The following is a 22,692-nucleotide window of genomic DNA, read 5'->3' as shown; positions in this document are numbered from 1 at the left end:
TTTGCTCATGGATGTGTATTTTAATAAAAATAATTCTGTCAAAATTAAATGAGTACAATATTTCTTTATCATGTTTCCAGTACATAGGTATGTCTTTTTTTCTTTTTCATTTTTTAATTGTTTTTCTTTTTTATGTTGTTTTAAAGGTTTTTAAAGGTTCATGCTAAGTAGAGGGTAACTCATTTCACAATTGCTAAAAGAAAACTCAAATAAAATTAAAATCGTAATAGAAGTAAACTGTGCACAGCTTGCTGTACTCCATTCCATTCGTCTTGCTCCATTGTCTTTTGAAGCAGGAACATGACACGTTTTGGCTACTTTCTTCCCTTCGATGTATGTACGTACGTCCCTATTTAAAGCCAATATGACGTTCCATGATGGATTCTTTTAAAACAACAATATTCATTATAGGTGGTTAGATTATGAGTTCCAAAACATATTTGGCATTAAAAAGCCGCCCCGTGACAAAAGATCTACAACGGACAGGTCAGTAGAAGTACGAGTGCCATTTTGTAACTCAAACAGAAGTAAATAGTTACACAAGATGTCCCCATGCAACAAGATACCACCATTTAACAATCAAATTGACCCATTTAGTGGAGGAAAATGGTAAAATAAGTTCATCATTAGGGATCAGGATGTGTGAAATGTCTACCCCACTGAATCAGATTGACACAAACACTGCTAAAAACACAAGGTGGGGCTCCAATCAGTTGAATCTGCTATTGCCTATATCCATTATGTAACTCCAGAGTTGGGAAGGCCAAGTTTATTTTAGATATTGAGGAGCATGTGCAACTTTCCAGTGACCCTGTGGCCTCTAACTTCCACCAGATGATCTGCAGGTCGACCAAAATGGTTACTGCACTACACATACCTTCTGTTAAAATGCCTGACACGATACAACAAGCTAGACAGCACTGTCCTAAGAGTAAGTGAGGTATAACTGAAAAGAACAAAAGCAGGTGTAGATACGGGAATGTAACAATCTCATGATGGCCAGCAGCAAAAAAATGTGGGAACTAAAATCGGCTAAGCTACATTCAACACCACAGCGGCGCGCGTGCTGGCTGAGTGAAATGCTGGATTGACACGGGGTCGATTGACAGTTTTTCCTTCATGGATGATCAGATTAAAAGAAAGAATGGAAGAAAAAAAAAAAAAAACAGGCTGCCTACAAGTGCCTGAGCCAGTTAACATCACACTTACAAAGGCCAAGAAAAAGATTGTTAAAGAACATCTCGGAGGGGGGGAAAAAAACTAAACAATTGCACTGATATGAGGTCGAGGTGAAGTTCTGGAGCAACAAACATAATTGCAATTTAAGGAGATGTTCTAGGTGCTAAATAAATACATATTTCGTTTGCGAGTTTTCTGTTCATTTTTAGGAACGCTCAATTGTCTTGCATGCTGCAAGTTCATACTCTGTCCCTCCATTACTGAACAGGAGAGGTAGACGGATACAGTAATGCATCATGTGCATTAATCGAAGTACAGTGCATCCAATGGTAACAAAACTTGAACAACGGTACTCAACAGCCAATGAAACAACCAATAACAAAAGTTGAAACGGTGTCAGTCTGTATAGTCATTAATCTAACAGGAGAACTATCAACACAGTGACACTATTCACATGGATATAAAACGTACAGACTTAGTATACGAAGTTAGTCCGTTAGCTTCAGTGGAGCTTCTCAGTAATCAAACTAACCTTAAATTTCTTTTGTCAAAAACTGCCTTTTTATTTGGTACAGCCACAAAAATTAGAAACTTCAATATACCCAACTTAAAAAAGTGAAGGTTGACATTTGCATGATACCCACGGCTATAAAGATGGTAAAATCTCGGTAAAATAGATCCATTTAGGGCAAAGGTCTATGATTGAAAATATAATTCATCTACATTGGACCCAAAGGCAAGTCTGCGTCGTCACTGTGTGATTGTGTCTAATGAAACTGGTGCTGGTGCCTGAGATGCTAAAGTAGCTTAAAAGGTGAGACACTATATGAGCCATGCATTATCTCACCCTCGTTCGCACACTTACTCCAATGGAAACATCGGAAGGTCGCCAAACTTCTGTATGCGCAACATCGATGTTCGTCTAATTCCTAAAGGGGCAGCTTAGGTTGACCAAATAATAATAAAAATAATCTATAGAATTTGCTTGTACATAGAAAAGGACCTGCTTTAAAATCCACAGTATGGTCTGGTGAAGCGACACCTGTTTCCGCAAATAAAAGAACATTTGTCTAAATACCTGAGCTCTGACTGAGAAAAACCAGAGTGCGTAGCTCAAATTTTCAGTAGGAACTTACCATTATGTATATTGTTGATATGGTACGCTTGAAATACTATGCACTGAATTCACCCATGAAAAAAAAAAAAAAACTGGGAAGTTGATTTGTTTCAAAATGAGCACAACAAACGGACAAAATATAAACTAAAATAAAAATGACTAGATAAACAGAATAATTAATTATCTTTAAATAGTGTCACACAATTTGTATTTGATAATACTAATTTAAAAAGAAGCCTCTCTTCTCATGTTTCTATTCATTCTGCTCGGCTGCTTCTGGCAAACGGCAAGCGACACACCAATTCAAACGCTTGTTCTCGCCATGGCAAACAACTGGAAAGTCCTATTTGTAGCCGTCCTGAACATTGCCTGAGGGAAATACAAAAGGATTATGTATTTAACATGGACAATAGAAATACTGGAATATTTGAAGAAATAAAAAAATTAAATAAACCCAGCAGTGAAAAAAAAAGGCCAAAGTAAAATAAAAATGAGAAAGTGATTTTACAAAATAATAAACCCTGGCCTGGACTGGATAAATGTGCATTAAAAAATGTACAGAGTAATTATGTATTAAAGTTGAATAGTCTGGTTTAATCATTAAAATATACACTATTAAAAAAGAACCAACCATTTAGAAGCGACTGTCTGATTTACATGTATTTTCTTGGGATCAAGCGTTGTCATACTGGGAATGTAAAATTTGTTGATGAAATTGAATATATATTAAAGCTTTAACGCTTGCGATTAATTCAAAATCTTTAATGCGTTAAAACACTGGAATTTAAGTCACGAAGTCGGGAGTTTATCTACAATGGTGCAAGCACTAAACTCCAGGAAAGTTTTCAGTCCAATGATCCGATGTAAACCAAGCTAATTACATCATCATATATGGCAGAGAGCATAGAGGCTCATGTTGCGTTTTCAGTGAATTATTCATTCTAGTGTGTGTTTAGCTTTAAAACACGAGCTCGGTCATATTCTGTGATTGTTTCTGTAGAGCGCAAGCCCTCACGCATCACGCTGTGTGAAATGCAGACTAAACGGGACATCAAACCATCCTTCCACTGTATGGCCAGATGATACGCAAACTTCAGTACATTCACGTTTATTGCAACGCTATCTGTTATGTTGCAGTGTTTAGTAAATCTGAATGGATCCTTGTACTGTAGTAGGTATATACAGTCGGGTCAAGACGGTTGGTTAAGGGGTGTCAATGTGGTCCTGTTTGGTATTGCAACTGAACTGGGTGTCAATGTGGTCCTGTTTGGTATTGCAACCTACATTTATCTTTAAAAACAGCTTGCAGAAAATACAGTTTTGTGTAATTCACCCTTCAATCTGAAAGTTTACTTTGCTGGATATAGCAAATGATTACAAAATGGCCGCATTAAACAAGATAATTGGTGTTATCGTCTGTTCTGGCGCAATATGGCTGTCGTCGCATCATCCAGGGTTGGATGCTGCACATTGGTGGTGGTTGAGGAGATTCCCCCTTCTATGTAAAGCGATTTGAGTGCAAAGAAAAGCGCTTTATAAAAATGTAATGAATTATTATTATTATTAAGCTTAAATTTCTCAATAAGGGTGCGAATAATCCCCAAAAAGGGTGCGATTGACAGTATATAGTATATATAACTAAATCATTTTTCAATAGTTTTCTCTGTGACTAGACAAATATACACAGAATGATTTATGTTCTTGTGTTTTAAGGAATGAAAACTGAAATTATTATACTGAATTAAAATAAAAACAAAACTAAAACTAATCATTTTTCAAAGATGCAAATGACATACAAACTGGATTTGAAAACAAACTAAAACTGCACTTAAATTTAAAATCAAAATTCTGTGTAAAAAATAAAAACGGTAACATTTTCCAGACTATAATTACCTTGGTGCTCTCACCTGGACTAGTGCTAGTGCAAAAAGTTGTCGACTCTGGCGAAGGAGCAGGAACCAGAGCGAACCCTGGCCATCAGCTGCACGCACTCGGTGGCCTGACCCAGAGCCAGCATGAGAGGAGGCTGTTTGGGCAGATTCTGAGACTCTGAATGACGGAAAAGATCACAGATATGAAGCCATTACAACTATTAAATAAGTAGGAGTGATCATAACAACTTGGCCATGTTACCGGGTCATTAAAAGCTCATTTACGTGCCTCATGTTACTGTGATCACATTTAAATAACGAGGCCTACATTATAAGTGCTCATGTTCACATGGTGTATTCATGTGTGATCTCAGCCAGTCAAGCAGCCTTACCCAGAATAGCGCTGTTGAGAGTGGAGCAGATCGCCTCTCTTTGCATGGGGTCCAACTGCTGGCCCACGGGGCAGTTCCAGGGGTCCGAGTACGCCAGCAGACTGAATGCATCCTGAGCACACAAACATACACGCTGGCGAGTGGGCACAAAGAATGTAAGAGTACTGCTACCCACAAGGCCAATCAACTTTCCACTTCAAATGTGCAACAAACAAGAGGCAGAGGAGTTGAACAGATTACTTTGCATGCGAGTCTGAACAGACCACTTCACCAATATTTAATATAAAACACAACAGTCAAACTGACTTTTATAAATTGCATAATATGACCGTAACACCTTTTTTCCAATGTTGCCTGTGCAAACATCCACCTATTCGTCACATTCGCAAACCTTTCCTCCTCTTTCCCTCCATACCTGCAGCATCTTTTTGTGAGTGGCGTTCTTGCCGTACTGTCGGCAGAGCTGCTCGCTGAGGGCCTGAAGCTCTCTGCCGAACTGGATCATTCTCTCTGTGGCCGCCTGGTTTCCTCCACACAGCTGTCTGGAGCTGCAGCTGTCATCTAGAGGAGCAAATAAATTGCAATGACACCCCAGAAAGCAGACATGTTTGCGACTATAATTACACAGCGCACATAGATATTGTGATTGAAAAAATTGCTTCAATATAGTACTGCTGGGAAATCTAGCCCAGTATTGTTATATTAATTTGAGGCTATGTGTAATTAGCCAGTGAAACTATTGGGAATGTAAATATTTCTAAATATAATTGTATTATAATTATTACAATTTAAAATAACCGTTTTGTTTTCTATTTGAATATATTTGAACATGCAATTTAATCCTGTGATGGCAAAGCTGAAATTTCATTATATTATAATTATATTGCATTATATATTGAATATTATATTATATTGTATTATATTATATTTCAATATAATATATACACTTATTGTAATAATCACAATTTAAAACAACTGTTTTCTATTTGAATATATTTTAAAATGCAATTTAATCCTGTGATGGCAAAGCTACATTTTAATTATATTATAATTATATTGAATTATATTATATTATATTTCAATTATTATAATTAATATAATATTAAAAAGTCCTCCATATAATAGTGACTAATTTGTTTTTTAATCCATCTGAACCATTTTCTCAAACCAAAGCAAAGATCAATGTCTGAAAGCATCCCGAGAAATTACATTTTTATTTATTTTTTAAAGGAAGAAAATTTGGGTGCTAATAAAAGCTACACACTCTATCGAAACTTCACAACCACAAACTATCACACTGTCTCTTTGTAACCTTGGAGAAAAGCATTTAATTGGCTGAGTTATAGAGGAGCTCAAATTAGCATCTCTCAAGGGGGAGAAGGACAGAGCAGAGTAAGAACTAGTCACATTTTTAAAAAGGCGTTCTCACAGCCTGTTGAATGTGATGTTAAAAATCCTACACGTGTGTTGTACCTGCTACTCCATTGCCAACACTGCTGTCATCCGCCTGTAGGATTTCCTGGTGTTTGTACGTGCCATTCATAATGCGAGTTGAGCTTTCTGTCACGCCATTGCTGTAATGTTCTGCCTCAATCTCCATCTCACTATCACTGTCAACACACAAAAATACACAGTCAACAGCAGAATCTCTCGAGAATGTAAGTACACAACACATTTATATGCTTGGCCTTGCTTGCATACAACCACACATCAAACTCAAACCCACAATCACTAACCCAAACAACACCACCACACACCTAGTCTCCTGGTTGCTGGTGGCACTGTGTGGCTGGGACTTGGTGGAGTCGGTAGAGTTGGACTCGGAGTAATTGACGGAGGAGGGAGAGGAGGATGGAGAGGAGGAGGCGGAGCTTACGCCTGTGTATTTGTTGTGGCTCTTATTTTTGTTAGGAGGGGTGACCCCGTTACTGCATGTGGGACTGTCTGCTCCTGAGGGAAAAAACAACAATGAGAACTATCTTAACAAACAACATGAATAAAAGTGCTTTACTTGAATTGTAAGTTACTGCAGTACAGGTGAAACAAGTGATTCAATAAACCATCTGTTCCACATCTTTTATGAATGTGTTCTCCTTGAAGATGTTACTCATGATCAGACCCACACAGAATCTACGCCCACAGAATTCTGAATTTGAACATCTGTTCTTTACAAAGTTCTACACATCCCTCAACTTTGCATTTTGGTGTAACAAATATTTGGGCTAATTGTGATTAATGCTTTCAGCTACTAAATACAGTGAGGAAAATAAGTATTTGAACACCCTGCTATTTTGCAAGTTCTCCCACTTAGAAATCATGGAAGGGTCTGAAATTGTCATCGTAGGTGCATGTCCACTGTGAGAGACATAATCTAAAAAAAAAATCCAGAAATCACAATGTATGATTTTTTAACTATTTATTTGTATGATACAGCTGCAAATAAGTATTTGAACACCTGAGAAAATCAATGTTAATATTTGGTACAGTAGCCTTTGTTTGCAATTACAGAGGTCAAACGTTTCCTGTAGTTTTTCACCAGGTTTGCACACACTGCAGGAGGGATTTTGGCCCACTCCTCCACACAGATCTTCTCTAGATCAGTCAGGTTTCTGGGCTGTCGCTGAGAAACACGGAGTTTGAGCTCCCTCCAAAGATTCTCTATTGGGTTTAGGTCTGGAGACTGGCTAGGCCACGCCAGAACCTTGATATGCTTCTTACAGAGCCACTCCTTGGGTATCCTGGCTGTGTGCTTCGGGTCATTGTCATGTTGGAAGACCCAGCCTCGACCCATCTTCAATGCTCTAACTGAGGGAAGGAGGTTGTTCCCCAAAATCTCGCAATACATGGCCTCGGTCATCCTCTCCTTAATACAGTGCAGTCGCCCTGTCCTATGTGCAGAAAAACACCCCCAAAGCATGATGCTACCACCCCCATGCTTCACAGTAGGGATGGTGTTCTTGGGATGGTACTCATCATTCTTCTTCCTCCAAACACGTTTAGTGGAATTATGACCAAAAAGTTCTATTTTGGTCTCATCTGACCACATGACTTTCTCCCATGACTCCTCTGGATCATCCAAATGGTCATTGGCAAACTTAAGACGGGCCTTGACATGTGCTGGTTTAAGCAGGGGAACCTTCCGTGCCATGCATGATTTCAAACCATGACGTCTTAGTGTATTACCAACAGTAACCTTGGAAACAGTGGTCCCAGCTCTTTTCAGGTTATTATTTCTCACCTTTCTTAGGATCATTGAGACCCCACGAGGTGAGATCTTGCATGGAGCCCCAGTCCGAGGGAGATTGACAGTCATGTTTAGCTTCTTCCATTTTCTAATGATGTCTCCAACAGTGGACCTTTTTTCACCAAGCTGCTTGGTAATTTCCCCGTAGCCCTTTCCAGCCTTGTGGAGGTGTACAATTTTGTCTCTAGTGTCTTTGGACAGCTCTTTGGTCTTGGCCATGTTAGTAGTTGGATTCTTACTGATTGTATGGGGTGGACAGGTGTCTTTATGCAGCTAACAACCTCAAACAGGTGCATCTAATTTAGGATAATAAATGGAGTGGAGGTGGACATTTTAAAGGCAGACTAACAGGTCTTTGAGGGTCAGAATTCTAGCTGATAGACAGGTGTTCAAATACTTATTTGCAGCTGTATCATACAAATAAATAGTTAAAAAATCATACATTGTGATTTCTGGATTTTTTTTTTTTAGATTATGTCTCTCACAGTGGACATGCACCTACGATGACAATTTCAGACCCCTCCATGATTTCCAAGTGGGAGAACTTGCAAAATAGCAGGGTGTTCAAATACTTATTTTCCTCACTGTAGATAAGTTACTTTGTAGTTCATTCTAACATATTTTAATACATGAAAACCATACTGCAGAATTATGTACATTTGCAACCCACATTCAGGACAAAAAATGTCAAAAAGTGTGGGCATGCTGAAAACAATTTAAAGAGATAGCTCACCCAAAGATGAACATTTTGGTTACCCATATTTTTCAATGAAAATTAGTATGGAAAAAAATGGGGACCATCAATTGTTTGGTTACCAACATTCTTCAAAATATCTTCTAATAATTTAGAGAGGTTTGAAACAACTTGAGGGTGAGTAAATGATAGAATTTAGATTTTTGGGTGAACTATCCCTTTAACAGAAACTTTGTAGATAGAGTCTTGGGCAAATGGGTGAACCACAAAAATTGTCAATAAATAGGTCATATTTGACCTCAAAATAAATGAAATAATATTACTAATAATAATATTTTGCAAAAAAACTCGGAGCATTACAAACGTTTGCATTGTGACATTGTTTACATATAAATGTAATGCAAAAAAATGTCTTATTTGCTGAGGTTGTGGATTCCCTAAATGGCTTTGTATTCCCAAGAAATATGATTCCTTATTTTTTCTCTAGATTCTGGGATGAAACATGGACATTTTTCCATGGGATTCACCCAAATGCATTGTTCACAAAGTACTAAAAAATATATTTTAAGTAACTGAAAATGTGTGGAGTGTGTTTGTTACCTGTGCTGTGCAAGTGAGCGTTGGTGGCTCCGTGCCGGGGGCTCATGTTGGGGGAGCCGGGATAGCTGTCCTGTGATTTAGGAGAGCGGACACTAAAGCACCGTACCTCACTATCCGTACCATTCACCATCTCTACAAACTGCCGACACCTGAGAGAGGGCAGCAAAAAAAAAAAAATCACTGTTACACAAGCAAGATCTCACACACAAATACCCTCACTTCAGACTTGCCAATCAATTAAAATGTCTGTCAACCAGGTTTCTCTTATCCATTATGCCTACTGACTGACACTGTCAGCTCAGCAATCCATTAAACTGTCTGCTTGTCGTTCAACTGTAATCCATCACAGAGAAAGAGAGAGGAGTCAGCTCTCACTGCTTCCTTCCCACACATCCTGGCACTATTCCCACGGCAGCATCTGACGTCTGATGACATCCAACAGTGCAATTATGCACCTCCATGTAAGGCTTTATATAAAAAGTTTCATCTTCATGTCAAAACAAAATTCCAGCCAAGCAAGATTAATAGAGATGGTTTCCAAAGAAAAGTTTAACAGCGTATGCCCCGTAAATGTTGAGAAAAGGGTTTATTGATATGTAGTGCTTACATTGAGGGTCTGAATGCAGTTTTTCTTATGAACTAAAGAGCTGGGATATCATGTTTTCAATGCATGTTTTTAAAGTCTAAGACCACAAGTCAATACAGAATTTAAATTAAGCATAAAGATACAAATTTTAATTGGATCTTTATACTTAAATTTTGAATAAAACAAAGAACATAGTTACCAGAAATATATTTTTTCCAATAACAGAGATTTTGAACATACACTATCGTTCAAATGTCGGGGGTTGGTTGGTAATTTTTTTAATGCTTTTGAAGTCTCTTATGTTCATCAATGTTGCATTTATTTGATAAAAATACAGTAAAAACTGTAATATTGTGAAATATTATTTCAATTTAAAATAAATATTTTCTATTTGAATAGAAATAGAATTTGTATTTTTATATTTGTATTTTAAAATGTAATTTATTCATGTGATGTCAAAGCTGAATTTTCAGCAGTCAGTCTTCAGTATCTCATAATCCTTCAGAAATCTGATGCTGATTTTCTGCTCAAAAAACATTTCGTATTATCAATGTTGAAAAGCATGATAAATTATTTTAGGATTTTTTGATCATTAGAAAGCTTTACCGTGACTTTTGTACACTACAGTGCAACAGTCGAGTTCCCAGAAAAACTCGATACACTTTATCCGTAAGAAAATTATTTTTTAACGATAACTTAAGCTTTAAAGACAACCTTAATGATGACCTACGAGGTTGGTAATTGGTAGTTGCTTCTGTTAAAGCCGTCAGCCTGCCTGATTTTAACTAAGTTTTAAAATAAACGTGTTTAGCAGAAATTTCCACCAATCAGAGTGTCGAAACAAGCAAAACGTGCCAAAAGATCTTGTTAGCTCTGCTCACTCCAATGAAGCGCCACAAAAGTTTTAGAGCATGGTCTTTCCATGCTCTAAAAATACTTAAATATTTGAATATATATGCATATTTTGCAATAAACTTATAAAATAAACTTTATATATATATATATATATATATATATTATATATATATATATATATATATATATAAAAAATCTGACTAACTTGTGTCAAAGTAGATAAGCAAGCTTTTCCATTTCTTTAACTTCAGCTATTATTTGAAACCACTGATTTTAGTAGGTGGATCTTCAAATTGCATATAATTTAAAAGACATTGTTTCCCTTAAAACCTCTCAGGGACATAAATATTCAGAAGTATGGGCTGCGTAATGCATTATAAAAAAACATCAATTCAACAGGGTAGCTGACGTATGACTTGTAAGCGTTACTTTAAAAAAAAATAAAAAAAGTTAAAAGGCAGCTTCTTTTCAACCTTATGCAACGGTATGACTAATCATATCAGAAGCAGCTCAGAGCAAAGCAACCATGAACCCCTTTTCACCCTGAGTGTGTGTTTTCACTATGAAGACACATAACAAAAAAGAGCTTCATTCGTCAGAATGACTATAGGGCACTATAAAAACCTTCATTCAGTATAACACTGAGTAAAAGATTGCCCTAATCTCAGGCTATAAGTTTTCTCAGTACGCTTGCATTATGAAATCCAGACCAGAAAGCTGTGGATGTTCATATGCAACTGAGCTCTACTGATCCCCAGAGAAGAAAACACATTTTTCACCTTGCTTCAAGTTAAGCAATTCCTCTCGATTCATTCCACACAAAGTGGCACACACATGGTTCTCCAAGTCTGGTAAACATACTCACTTCAACATGAAGAGTAAATTGGGGTTGTGTTCTAGGAGTCCGGGGTACAACTGCTGTGTTGCGTCAATGGCTTCTCCAACACGTCCTGCCAATACCAGTTTCTGTATTCCTGTATGCAGAAAGAAGCAAATGAGATGAAGAAATTACTGATGTGTTTTGCTTTTGTTTTTCTTTAAATGGTCATATCATACATTTTTAATCACTCGATCGCTCTCCCTGAGGTCCACTTAGAATGTTAGTAAAGTGTTTTGAGCATTCATAATTTAGTTTTATGATAATTTTCTTTTTCTCTGACCTTTTAAACAAGTGTTTTATTACTGCTGTGCCTTTAAGACTTCTATGTAATTGCCCTCCTCACATGTGAAAGGATACATGTGCTTACACACAAGCTGAGGGTGTGCTGTCAGGGGGTTTGTTTCCAATATAGTTTTTAAATGTTCCATTTATCTATATCTCTTTTCAAAACCTGAATTACATTTTGACAGTTTTCCAAAACAGTGCACAATGATCCTTATAAAAATAAACTTCAGCCATTCATTTTCGAACATTGGGATCTTTCAGTAGGATATGCAGAGCAATAGGTGCAACACACACACACACACACACACACCAGGAAAAGCACAAGGTTTGGAGAACTGTATACACTTTTTATGTTCTTATTTTGTTTAGGAATTATAGTATCAATCCTACTTCTTGTTTTGATTATGATATTAATTTTGATATTATTTGATATTATAATTTTGATTTTGATATTATTCTATATATATTGTTTTAGATTCAAATGACACTCCCTTAGACTTTGCCTTTCTTTGTGAGCAAAATTATATATAACATTTAATGCATCTTATGGCTTATACTGAAAGGCTCATTTCAAACAGATTTAACAAATTCAATTAGTTGTTGCCAGTGTCACATAAAAATTATGGTAACATTAAATATTCAGTGTGTTGATTAAAGCTTAAATCAAAGGTGCTTTTCTATAATTTTACACTGAGAAATTGATCAAATATTCAACGCTTTCACCCAGTCGTGTCCAAAAAAAGGTGGTTTTGCTTAACCAGTAAAATGTTAAGTTCCTCATAACAGTAATATTTTCCTACCCAAACCATATATTACATGGGAAGATCCGTTATTTTTAGCTAAACTAGTTGACTTTGATCGAGTACTCACTCTGTCTGTTTTTTATTGAGGTTTGGTCCTCTTGGATCATGGTCTCTGTGGTTCTGGCAAAGGCCATTGCTGTGGCACAATACCCATGATGCACCAGGTAGCTGGACACCATACTGCAGATATAAAAATAAAAAGGTTAATGTGGGAAATATTATGAATCATGAGTTAGCCACATAAGGCTGATTAGCAGAGTAACATGCATTATAAACTACAGCGAATAGAAGTAGATGTTTTATCAATATTGTGACTGCTGAAATTATTTTCAGGTGACAGGCTGCTCACTTCTGCAGAACCGCCTGCCAGTCTCCCAGTCTTTCTCCGATGGGGAAGCGGGCGATCATGCTGTGGATCTTGGCCCTCCATTCGCTCATGTAGTCCTCAATGTCAAACACAAAAGGCTGTTGGCCAAAATTAGCATCTACTATCTCCCCTGGAGTTTGCAGCCCTACTGTGGGGTACAGGTTAGGCTGAAATGAGAGACAGAAAAAGAGAAAGACAAAAAGAGAGAGCTGAGAGACTGCTTAGAAGGTCTCCACGTTCCCCATCAGAAATTCTCAGCACAAGGAATCATTCAGTCAGTCACACATTAACTGGAAAAGCCTCAAATGAAGCTTCATGCAGAAGCATAAATCCTCATCTGAGCTCATTACTAGCCTATGCCACGCTATCAATCTGCTGTTACTGGTGTTCATTTAGCAGACACAGAGTGACTTACAAATGAGGAATGCTACAGTGCAAGCCATTCATTTCAAGGGGAGAGTAACGTGAAGTGCCGCAATACGAAGATCAATGAGGAAACAATATAGGCAGAAAGATACATCCAAAATTCGGTAACACTTTATTTTAGAGTCCTGTTGGTTATAACTAGGTACTAACCCTGAACCTACCCTTAAACCTAACCTTAACCCATGTAGTTACTTTATATTACCAGTACTTTCTTGGGCAAGTACACTGTAAAACACATACTGTAAACCCAAAATAAATTCTGAGGTGATTTTTAATACAAACACTTCCAAATAAACTTTATTTCCATTTTTAAATTATCATGATGAGGAGACAATATAGGCGTAAAGTTACATCCAAAATTCTGAGGCGATTTTTAATACATTACAAACATTTTCAAATGTTTATATTTAGCTTTAATTTATTTTTATTTCAGTTTTAACCATTTCCGTACTTCAGCTTCAAACTTATTTCAGTTAGTTGCAAAGACAAAACTATTTTTTAAGTGTTTCATCTGATACTTATATTTTAGATTATTTCAATTACGGATTTTTTTTAAACTTACTTTTAGATTACACTGTTTGAGAGAGGTCTGTGTGCTTTACTTACTGGCAGATCTGTGAAAGCCACACCTGGAGGAACACAAAAAAAATGTCAGAACCGTTCAGTGTTGTGGATTCAGAGATTACATAAGAAAGATACTGAAAATTTTATCTTGAGTCGCTAAATTGATTTCTAATGATTTAAGCATTAATAAGATTTCTGCCTAAATCATTTTCCATTAAATTATTACCTAAACTGTGCCCGTTCTTGGTGTAAAAGCATGTGTTATTGATGAGGTTCACGCAGCAGCCAATGACGTCACCCGTTGTGAAGGTCGGGCCATAAGGTTGACCAGTCCCTGAGGAACAAAAGGAGTGTCCATCGTCCCCATGATAACCATAGGAGTGCTTGTCCCAACCTAAGGTGAGAGAGAGAAATTTAGTAATTAAACTCGGCAGCACTTATAAAAGTGCTTATATAAAATACTGCATTTCCTGTTTGGGGGCAATCCGCAGAATCCTGTAAAGTGGATTTGAACATGCTAAAATAGACTTTTATCGGATGATAAAAAGCGTTATCAGACCAAAATATGTAATATTCAAAGATGCATGGTATATGTAGAAATTTCCCAATTGTGTTGCACATATGTAGAAATATTCAGAGTTAGGGGGGCACAGATTTCGCTTGCTAATAAGGAATCTTGTTTCTGCCTCTGTACTGATATCCACAGGATGAGTCGGAGCCGATCCTAAGCCTGCAGCGTTTGATATGCCATCTGGTCTCCAGCATCATAAAATACTGCTTCTTACATAAATTATGAGCACCAATCTGATAATACTGATGGAAAGAATATATGATGGACAGCAGAACCCTGGGACAAAATTATAAAGGTGGGCCCCAGCAGGCACAAGCGGGTGCAATTATCAATTATCATCAAATATCAACAAATCAGCAAATTGTAGCCTCTTTTTCCTATTTGTAGTGGAGATGAGTGGTACCCGGTGGGGTCTTCTGCTGTTGTAGCCCATCCGCCTCAAGGTTGTGCGTGTTGTGGCTTCACAAATGCTTTGCTGCATACCTCGGTTGTAACGAGTGGTTATTTCAGTCAAAGTTGCTCTTCTATCAGTTTGAATCAGTCGGCCCATTCTCCTCTGACCTCTAGCATCAACAAGGCATTTTCGCCCACAGGACTGCCGCATACTGGATGTTTTTCCTTTTTCACACCATTCTTTGTAAACCCTAGAAATGGTTGTGCGTGAAAATCCCAGTAACTGAGCAGATTGTGAAATACTCAGACCGGCCCGTCTGGCACCAACAACCATGCCACGCTCAAAATTGCTTAAATCACCTTTCTTTCCCATTCTGACATTCAGTTTGGAGTTCAGGAGATTGTCTTGACCAGGGCCACACCCCTAAATGCATTGAAGCAACTGCCATGTGATTGGTTGATTAGATAATTGCATTAATGAGAAATTGAACAGGTGTTCCTAATAATCCTTTAGGTGAGTGTGTGTATATATATATATATATATATATATATATATATATATATATAGGCAGATGCTCCTTTTTTATCTTCCCAGTTGTTCTAGAAAACTGGATATAACAACAAAAAGCTCATAAAGCACCCTAAAGGTCATTCGAGGGGCAGCTGAACAAGCCTGTTTTGTAAATTTAACAAGACCATTTGAACAATTCAGTAAGCCTCGGCTCGCACTGCCTCAAACCACCAAGAGGAAGAGTCTGTCTACTGTCTGGCTGAACTGAATCAAAACCTGTATGTGTGTTGGCAGACCATTATGATTAGTACATGATAAAAATGGTGTTGCGTAAGCAACTGTATTTGTAGTCACTACGTGAAATGGAGTAAACAAGTGCATTCTGTGAATGACAGACAGATGCAAAAAGAATGAAAAAATGAGGAAGTAAGGCAGTGGCTGATGGGGGCTTGTTGTGTGGTATTAGATTAATCTGCAGAGCAATGCAGGCTGGGATATTACTCCTAAAGCAGAGCTCAGTGTTCCCTTCATGCTAATGAAATGGGCAGAACTCCAGTATGGGATCAGAGACACGGAGGTCAGCGGGGCGTGTAAAACCATTACGCTCAAACCGCACACGCAAACATACAATGCACCATACATTCTCATAGGAAAACACACATGACTTTAATTGATTAAAGTGTTTTGGAATCATGGGATGTTTAGTTATTTGCAAAAACCAAGTGAACTAAAGAGAGAGAAAAAATATAGAAAAATTAGATATATTAGAAGGGAGCATAAAATATATTAGAATAAAAAATAACTTACAGATATTTGATCACATTTAAACATTCGTATAAATTTGTTTGTGTCATTCATATATTTATATATAGCACCTACAACTAGAGAAATAATATCCTTCTGTTGGTTGTAGAATCCAAACTAACTAGAAAATACATTGGCCACCCTACATGCGTTTGTCTATATTTCCACTATATTCCAAAGCGCTCTGACAAAGAGTGGTTTAAGCAGAGAGCACAGAGGTCAATGAACACACAATTTGTAGTCAGCACGCACATGCCGAATTGGCTAGATTGCTCCAAAGCATTTCAAAGGCATCAGGCACAGTGGAGAAACTAACAAGCAATTGACAAAGTCACTTGATTGGTCAGAGGGATCACAGGAGGGTGACATTAACCCAACTGTGCCCAAAATACAGACCTTTTTCCTTATACAATATACACCATTGTTCAAAAGTTTTGATCTTTCTATTCACAAAAGAATTTTGAATAATTGTATTATGGTTTCCACAGAAAACATTAAGCAGCACAACCGTTTTTTAACTTTGACAATAATAAGAAATGTTTCTTGAGTCCCAAATCAGCATATTAGAAGGATTTCTGAAGGACCATGTGACACTGTTTAGAAATTCCCAAAATTCAGCTCTTCAATCATAGGAATGAATTACATTATAAAATATATTTAAATAGAAAACTTATTATAAATTGTAATAATATTTCACAGTATTGCTGTTTTTACTGTATTTTTGAACAAATAAACAAGACTTCTTTCAAGAACATTTGAAAAAATCTTACCGACCCCAAACTTTTGAACAGTAGTGTACATCTTTTCAACTTTCATCAAGCATGTAGGATAAGCATCTTAGTATTGCTTTATATATCAAAGAGCTAGCTAATATGTACTATTATGTTTCTACAGCACAATGTGCTTCACACTCCTAAATGTATTGCTAAATTCATTATTGTCTACTTACATATTATATCTTCATTAGTGTTAGCTTAACTGAAGCTAAAACTTATTTACTCCACCTACTCAATTAGGTCTTTAATTTAGCAACAAATTTTGATTTAATTTTAATCAGTCTTACTACTAATTACATTTCAATTTAGTCAGTTAACTTGACGTTATCAAATCATATGCTTGTACAAAATGATAGGATAAAGCAATTTTCAAATTCCAAATATTGTGTAGAGGAGTGTGTTCCACATACTATAGTATTCAGTCACATTTCCTTTTTAACATTCTGCATTATGATAATGCACGTTTCATTTATATTTTTCCATCAAACTGGATTTTGTCTGGTTATGGTTTCTTTTTTCACTGCAGTTAGTAATTTAAAACTAGTCCAGTAGCAGCTTGATGTCCTCTGCCGTGTGAATGGATGCTCTGTCAGAATGAAAAGATTTTCTCTGATTAATTTTAGCTTTTAGCTATGAATAATTATGACAAGGCTTTGTGATCTCAGAACATTCTATATGCCAGGTAAAATCCATTGAGGAAAACCAATAATGAGATCTAGGTCTCCTCTCCTTCCCTTTGAGGACTCATGAGAAAAAACACATTACAAAGTTATTTCCTGAGATTGAGGAGCACAGAAAGAAAAACCCTGGATTCTCTGCATTTGCAAGGTCATTCTCACAGTTAATGTTTTTCAGGGCATGCTGAGGCATGTTCATGGCCTGAATTACAGTCTGACTGACTAAAGGATATTTAAAAAAGTATAAGACAAAAAAAAAAGTAGAAGACAAATGATCATTACAAGACCATACTCAAAAGTGAATCGTAATGTCAGCACTGGCCTTTTCATGAACAGATTTATCAGTGCATGCTAGTGCAAAGAAAAGAAAAAAAAACTGTTCACAATCTTTATCAAAATGTAATAACTTGTCTTTTAATCTTCAAAGCTTTACTTTTTGGCTCAACGAATCCCTCCCATCCAATCGCATGGTCCCATTCCGGTATGTAACACCCACTTCACACAATCCAACCATTTTCGATGGATGAAATCAAGTCCCTCCCAACTTTTCTCTCTCCAATATTCTGCCAAAATTAAAATAGGTTAAGAACACAATACATTTTTTATTTTAATATGTATATCTACGTACATCTAGCAATTTTTTTAACTACAAAAGTTTACTGTTTTTTTAAAGCTACAAAAATGGACTGAATCACCCATTCTTCAGTTAGCCTACCTACAGTTCACCATGACCCACGGTCAGGGCTGGGCGGTATGACAATATTTATAGTTACCACGTTATAAAATGTCTATCATTAGAGATTTTGCTTTATCGTGTATATCGCGGTATGTAAATATATAGCACTATCGTCATTTCAGAGTGATGAAATACATGAATGAGGATATAAAGAGCGTGCTTGATGTTAAAAAGAGTTATAAGAGCAAAATATCTTGAAAAGGAACTCGGTGTTCGTGCTGACTGGTGCATGCACACAGAAAGCTGCCTCTCTCAGAAGGAAATCGTGAATTTGGGAAGTGCTCAGTGTTAAAATGTGTTAAGCACAATAAGCAGTGAAAAAGAACTGACTGACGCACAGCGTAATCGCACACAATCGAAAATTCAGTTCTCTTTTAAATCTTATTGCGCTTGAATGGTCGAACACAAACGCAATTACAGTGAGGAAAATAAGTATTTGAACACCCTGCTATTTTGCAAGTTCTCCCACTTAGAAATCATGGAGGGGTCTGAAATTGTCCTTGAACCTTGATATGCTTCTTACAGAGCCACTCCTTGGTTATCCTGGCTGTGTGCTTCGGGTCATTGTCATGTTGGAAGACCCAGCCTCGACCCATCTTCAATGCTCTAACTGAGGGAAGGAGGTTGTTCCCCAAAATCTCGCAATACATGGCCTCGGTCATCCTCTCCTTAATACAGTGCAGTCGCCCTGTCCCATGTGCAGAAAAACACCCCCAAAGCATGATGCTACCACCCCCATGCTTCACAGTAGGGATGGTGTTCTTGGGATGGTACTCATCATTCTTCTTCCTCCAAACACATTTAGTGGAATTATGACCAAAAAGTTCTATTTTGGTCTCATCTGACCACATGACTTTCTCCCATGACTCCTCTGGATCATCCAAATGGTCATTGGCAAACTCAAGACGGGCCTTGACATGTGCTGGTTTAAGCAGGGGAACCTTCCGTGCCATGCATGATTTCAAACCATGACGTCTTAGTGTATTACCAACAGTAACCTTGGAAACGATGGTCCCAGCTCTTTTCAGGTCATTGACCAGCTCCTCCCGTGTAGTTCTGGGCTGATTTCTCACCTTTCTTAGGATCATTGAGACCCCACGAGGTGAGATCTTGCATGGAGCCCCAGTCCGAGGGAGATTGACAGATCTTCCATTTTCTAATGATTACCTTTTTTCACCAAACTGCTTGGCAATTTCCCTGTAGCCCTTTCCAGCCTTGTGGAGGTGTACAATTTTGTCTCTAGTGTCTTTGGACAGCTCTTTGGTCTTGGCCATGTTAGTAGTTGGATTCTTACTGATTGTATGGGGTGGACAGGTGTCTTTATGCAGCTAACGATCTCAAACAGGTGCATCTAATTTAGGATAATAAATGGAGTGGAGGTGGACATTTTAAAGGCAGACTAACAGGTCTTTGAGAGTCAGAATTCTAGCTGATAGACAGGTGTTCAAATACTTATTTGCAGCTGTATCATACAAATAAATAGTTAAAAAAAATCATATATTGTGATTTCTGGATTTTTTTTTTTAGATTATGTCTCTCACAGTGGACATGCACCTACGATGACAATTTCAGACCCCTCTATGATTTCCAAGTGGGAGAACTTGCAAAATAGCAGGGTGTTCAAATACTTATTTTCCTCACTGTATGTCAAAATTCCCATCTTGAGGAGTATTCATGTAAACACAGCCGGTTAGGTCTCAAGTTAAAGTAAACAGTTGGGTGTAAACCGGATGTGTATCAGTATAAAGATCCGTGTGTTTGGTCTTAAAGTGACAGCAGCCTAATATACCTACCTGCTGCTCATTAATGTGAATCAAACAAAAGAGAAAATAACTTACTCTTCTTGACTGAATAACTTATTTTTAGCTTTAATAAGAATACATTTAAATTTAATTCATAGAGTGAAGACTATGCAATATTTTATAATTCTATTATAAAATTTCTATACTAATTCTAACTACATGTTATTGTACCTGAAAAACTTAATTTGTTTAATTCATATTTTTGCTATATGGTATTTGTCCAATTGTTTGTAATTTGCTTCTTTTTTCTTATTTTTAATAACAGAATTGAAATAATGATGATGTGATGTATATCTTTATCGTGAAATAAAATCTCATTACGTGACAATGAGATACCCATGGTGAGCACATCATCCCTTTGGTGTACATACATGCACAAACACTCACAAACTCACCAGGCAGTCTGTTCATGTTTACCCCCTGGGCAGACAGTCCAATTCCCATGTACCTGGAAAAACCAATGAGAGTGGACAAATGTTAGCTTTACTAAAAAATAAGGACACTGTCACTGATAATCTCTGAAACTGTATTTAAACCATATATTATGCTCCTGATAAAGTTACTATTCAACTGGGTTTAGTGACGGTTCATTTTAAAGGTCTAGAATTAAACAAAAAAGGTCTGAATTATTTGCCCTGCATAAATAAACGAGATACAAGAAAATAGAATTGGCATTTATACATTGGTAGATGCATTTATATAAAGCGACTTACATTGCATTTAAGGAAAAGAATGAAGATATGGTTACATTAGTAAAATGTTGGTGGCAAAAAAGGTCCATTGTCTATTGTCAATAGTGTAGCACATCTCTAACAGAAGTCACTTTCGAAACAAAAAGCTTTCTGTTGGTCAACGTGGTGAATACATGACCAACCTGAACCTGTTGCAAAATGGCTGGATTTCGCTTATGACATTTGCTGAATAACAGTAGATGTGACCATACTTTAAAAATAAATACAAGAAGAATCAAGCATTTAAATAATATTGAATAATAAAAAAATATTGTAAATAATATAATAAAATTAATGGTGATTAGATTGAAGAGCCCCTTCCCACAAGTGCTGAACAAGTGGTAAGTTAGATGTGGTATATATTAAAAAGTGCTAAGTGAGTCTGGGAGAGAGTTCCACAGCCTGGGATCACAGTGACTAAGGGATGACTCGACACTTTTTAGTCACAACCTGTAAGTTGCAGTTAGATGACCTAGTAGAACAGGAGCAATCCTGCTGGAATATATTTAGTAATCACATTGCAAAGTGGTCACAGGAAAGGGTGGGACCCTTTTCCATTTATTTTTGGACAATGATATCCTCAAACCGAAGGCATGACAAACACCAAACTGACTCAAGCATGATACATGGTTTCAGAGCAATTATCATTCTGAGACTGTGAAAACACCTTTTCATTAATTTCAGAATATCTTAGTATTTGGTTCATAATTTTGCTTTAATGAGCAACCATAAGTTTGAGTAAAACCTGATGATCATGTTCTTCATAATGATTTGAGAATGATCTAAAGTGGATCTTGGGCTTCAGTGGAAGAAAAGAACAACTGAACATCTGTACAAAGAGTCACATGATCAGTGCCACAAATTTACAAGGCGATCTAGAAATAGTGCTGAATATTAAATATTATTTATTAATTTGACCTTATACGTAAGGTAATGTTGTCTTTGTTTTAATTTTTTCAGTCCTAAGATTTTCAGTGTGCTCTCAAACTTTTGAACCCCACTATATGTAAAACAGATCTGATACCTCTTCTCTTCAAATTGCTTCTCATGATGCATCTTTCCAAATTATAAACAAATCTTGTAACACTTTATACAAATGCCTTCAACCAGAAGCTATTTGCACTTACCCATCTCTTCCTTTGCTTACGATCTTCACCTCAAAGTAGTAGATGCCACAAGCAGCGGGGATGGGATGGGTGGCCCGAACAGACGCTGCATCCTTGTGGTTTTTTCCGTGGCCTAAAGCAAGACGGAAACATTGAAGGAAATGAGTCACTGACCAAACACGCCCTCTGATATAGATGACTGTCCACATAAATAACAACAAAGTTCAAAAAAGGTTTTGACGGGACAAGGGTTTCCAGCTAGGGATAGGTCACGATGGTTGACGACAACAGACACTCTCCAGTTGTTTTCAAATGCATGAATATATCTTATGCCAACAGCCCATAAGAAACACATCCAATAGGGCAAAGGTGAATCCAAAACGAAATGCAGGGCTTCATTCCAGCTGTCATTTTCGCAGTTCTGCCAGACAATCACTGTATAACATTCTTTCTTCTGTGGAACATTAAAAGAACATATTTTGAGAATTGTCTCAGCGAAAGACATTGGTCACCAAAACCAAAATATCTTCTTTTGTGGTTCAAAGAAGGAAAATCAAACAAATTTTCCTAGTGGGTCTAATGTAGGCACAATAGCCAATGCGCTTAAGGTATTTAAATAAACCATTGTATGGGCCCTAAACGGGTTTGCTTTGTTCATGGGTTCCATGTCGTCCTATCTGAATTAGATACTGGTGCTAATTCATATAGGGCCGACATGGAAC

The 22,692-nt window shown here is 37.1% G+C and overlaps 1 protein-coding gene across 4 annotated transcripts in view; it reads right to left on the bottom strand.

The window, feature by feature from the left end:
* Nucleotides 1-22,692, bottom strand: part of ranbp10 (RAN binding protein 10) — a 31,366-nt gene continuing 8,674 nt past the window's right edge. Inside the window, exons 2-15 of one of the 4 annotated variants that reach the window (XM_084123661.1) lie at nucleotides 21,992-22,103; nucleotides 20,529-20,581; nucleotides 14,090-14,257; nucleotides 13,906-13,928; nucleotides 12,856-13,040; nucleotides 12,574-12,686; nucleotides 11,404-11,512; nucleotides 9,098-9,246; nucleotides 6,317-6,509; nucleotides 6,033-6,169; nucleotides 4,975-5,120; nucleotides 4,560-4,671; nucleotides 4,204-4,345; nucleotides 1-2,665 (exon numbers count right to left, since the gene is read on the bottom strand). In XM_084123661.1, the coding sequence (XP_083979787.1) occupies nucleotides 4,215-4,345; nucleotides 4,560-4,671; nucleotides 4,975-5,120; nucleotides 6,033-6,169; nucleotides 6,317-6,509; nucleotides 9,098-9,246; nucleotides 11,404-11,512; nucleotides 12,574-12,686; nucleotides 12,856-13,040; nucleotides 13,906-13,928; nucleotides 14,090-14,257; nucleotides 20,529-20,581; nucleotides 21,992-22,103 (1,631 nt within the window). In that variant the 3' untranslated portion in view covers nucleotides 1-2,665; nucleotides 4,204-4,214. Of the gene's footprint in view, nucleotides 2,666-4,189; nucleotides 4,346-4,559; nucleotides 4,672-4,974; nucleotides 5,121-6,032; nucleotides 6,170-6,295; nucleotides 6,510-9,097; nucleotides 9,247-11,403; nucleotides 11,513-12,573; nucleotides 12,687-12,855; nucleotides 13,041-13,905; nucleotides 13,929-14,089; nucleotides 14,258-20,528; nucleotides 20,582-21,991; nucleotides 22,104-22,692 lie in introns of all 4 variants that reach the window. The other 3 variants (XM_084123660.1, XM_084123659.1, XM_084123662.1) reach the window with 3 other exon arrangements.

Source organism: Abramis brama (assembly GCF_963993115.1).
Source record: "Abramis brama genome assembly, chromosome: 9".
Lineage (NCBI taxonomy): Eukaryota > Metazoa > Chordata > Actinopteri > Cypriniformes > Leuciscidae > Abramis > Abramis brama.
The sequence above is the reverse complement of the archived record's forward strand: the minus strand, read 5'-3'. Positions and strand labels throughout refer to the sequence as shown.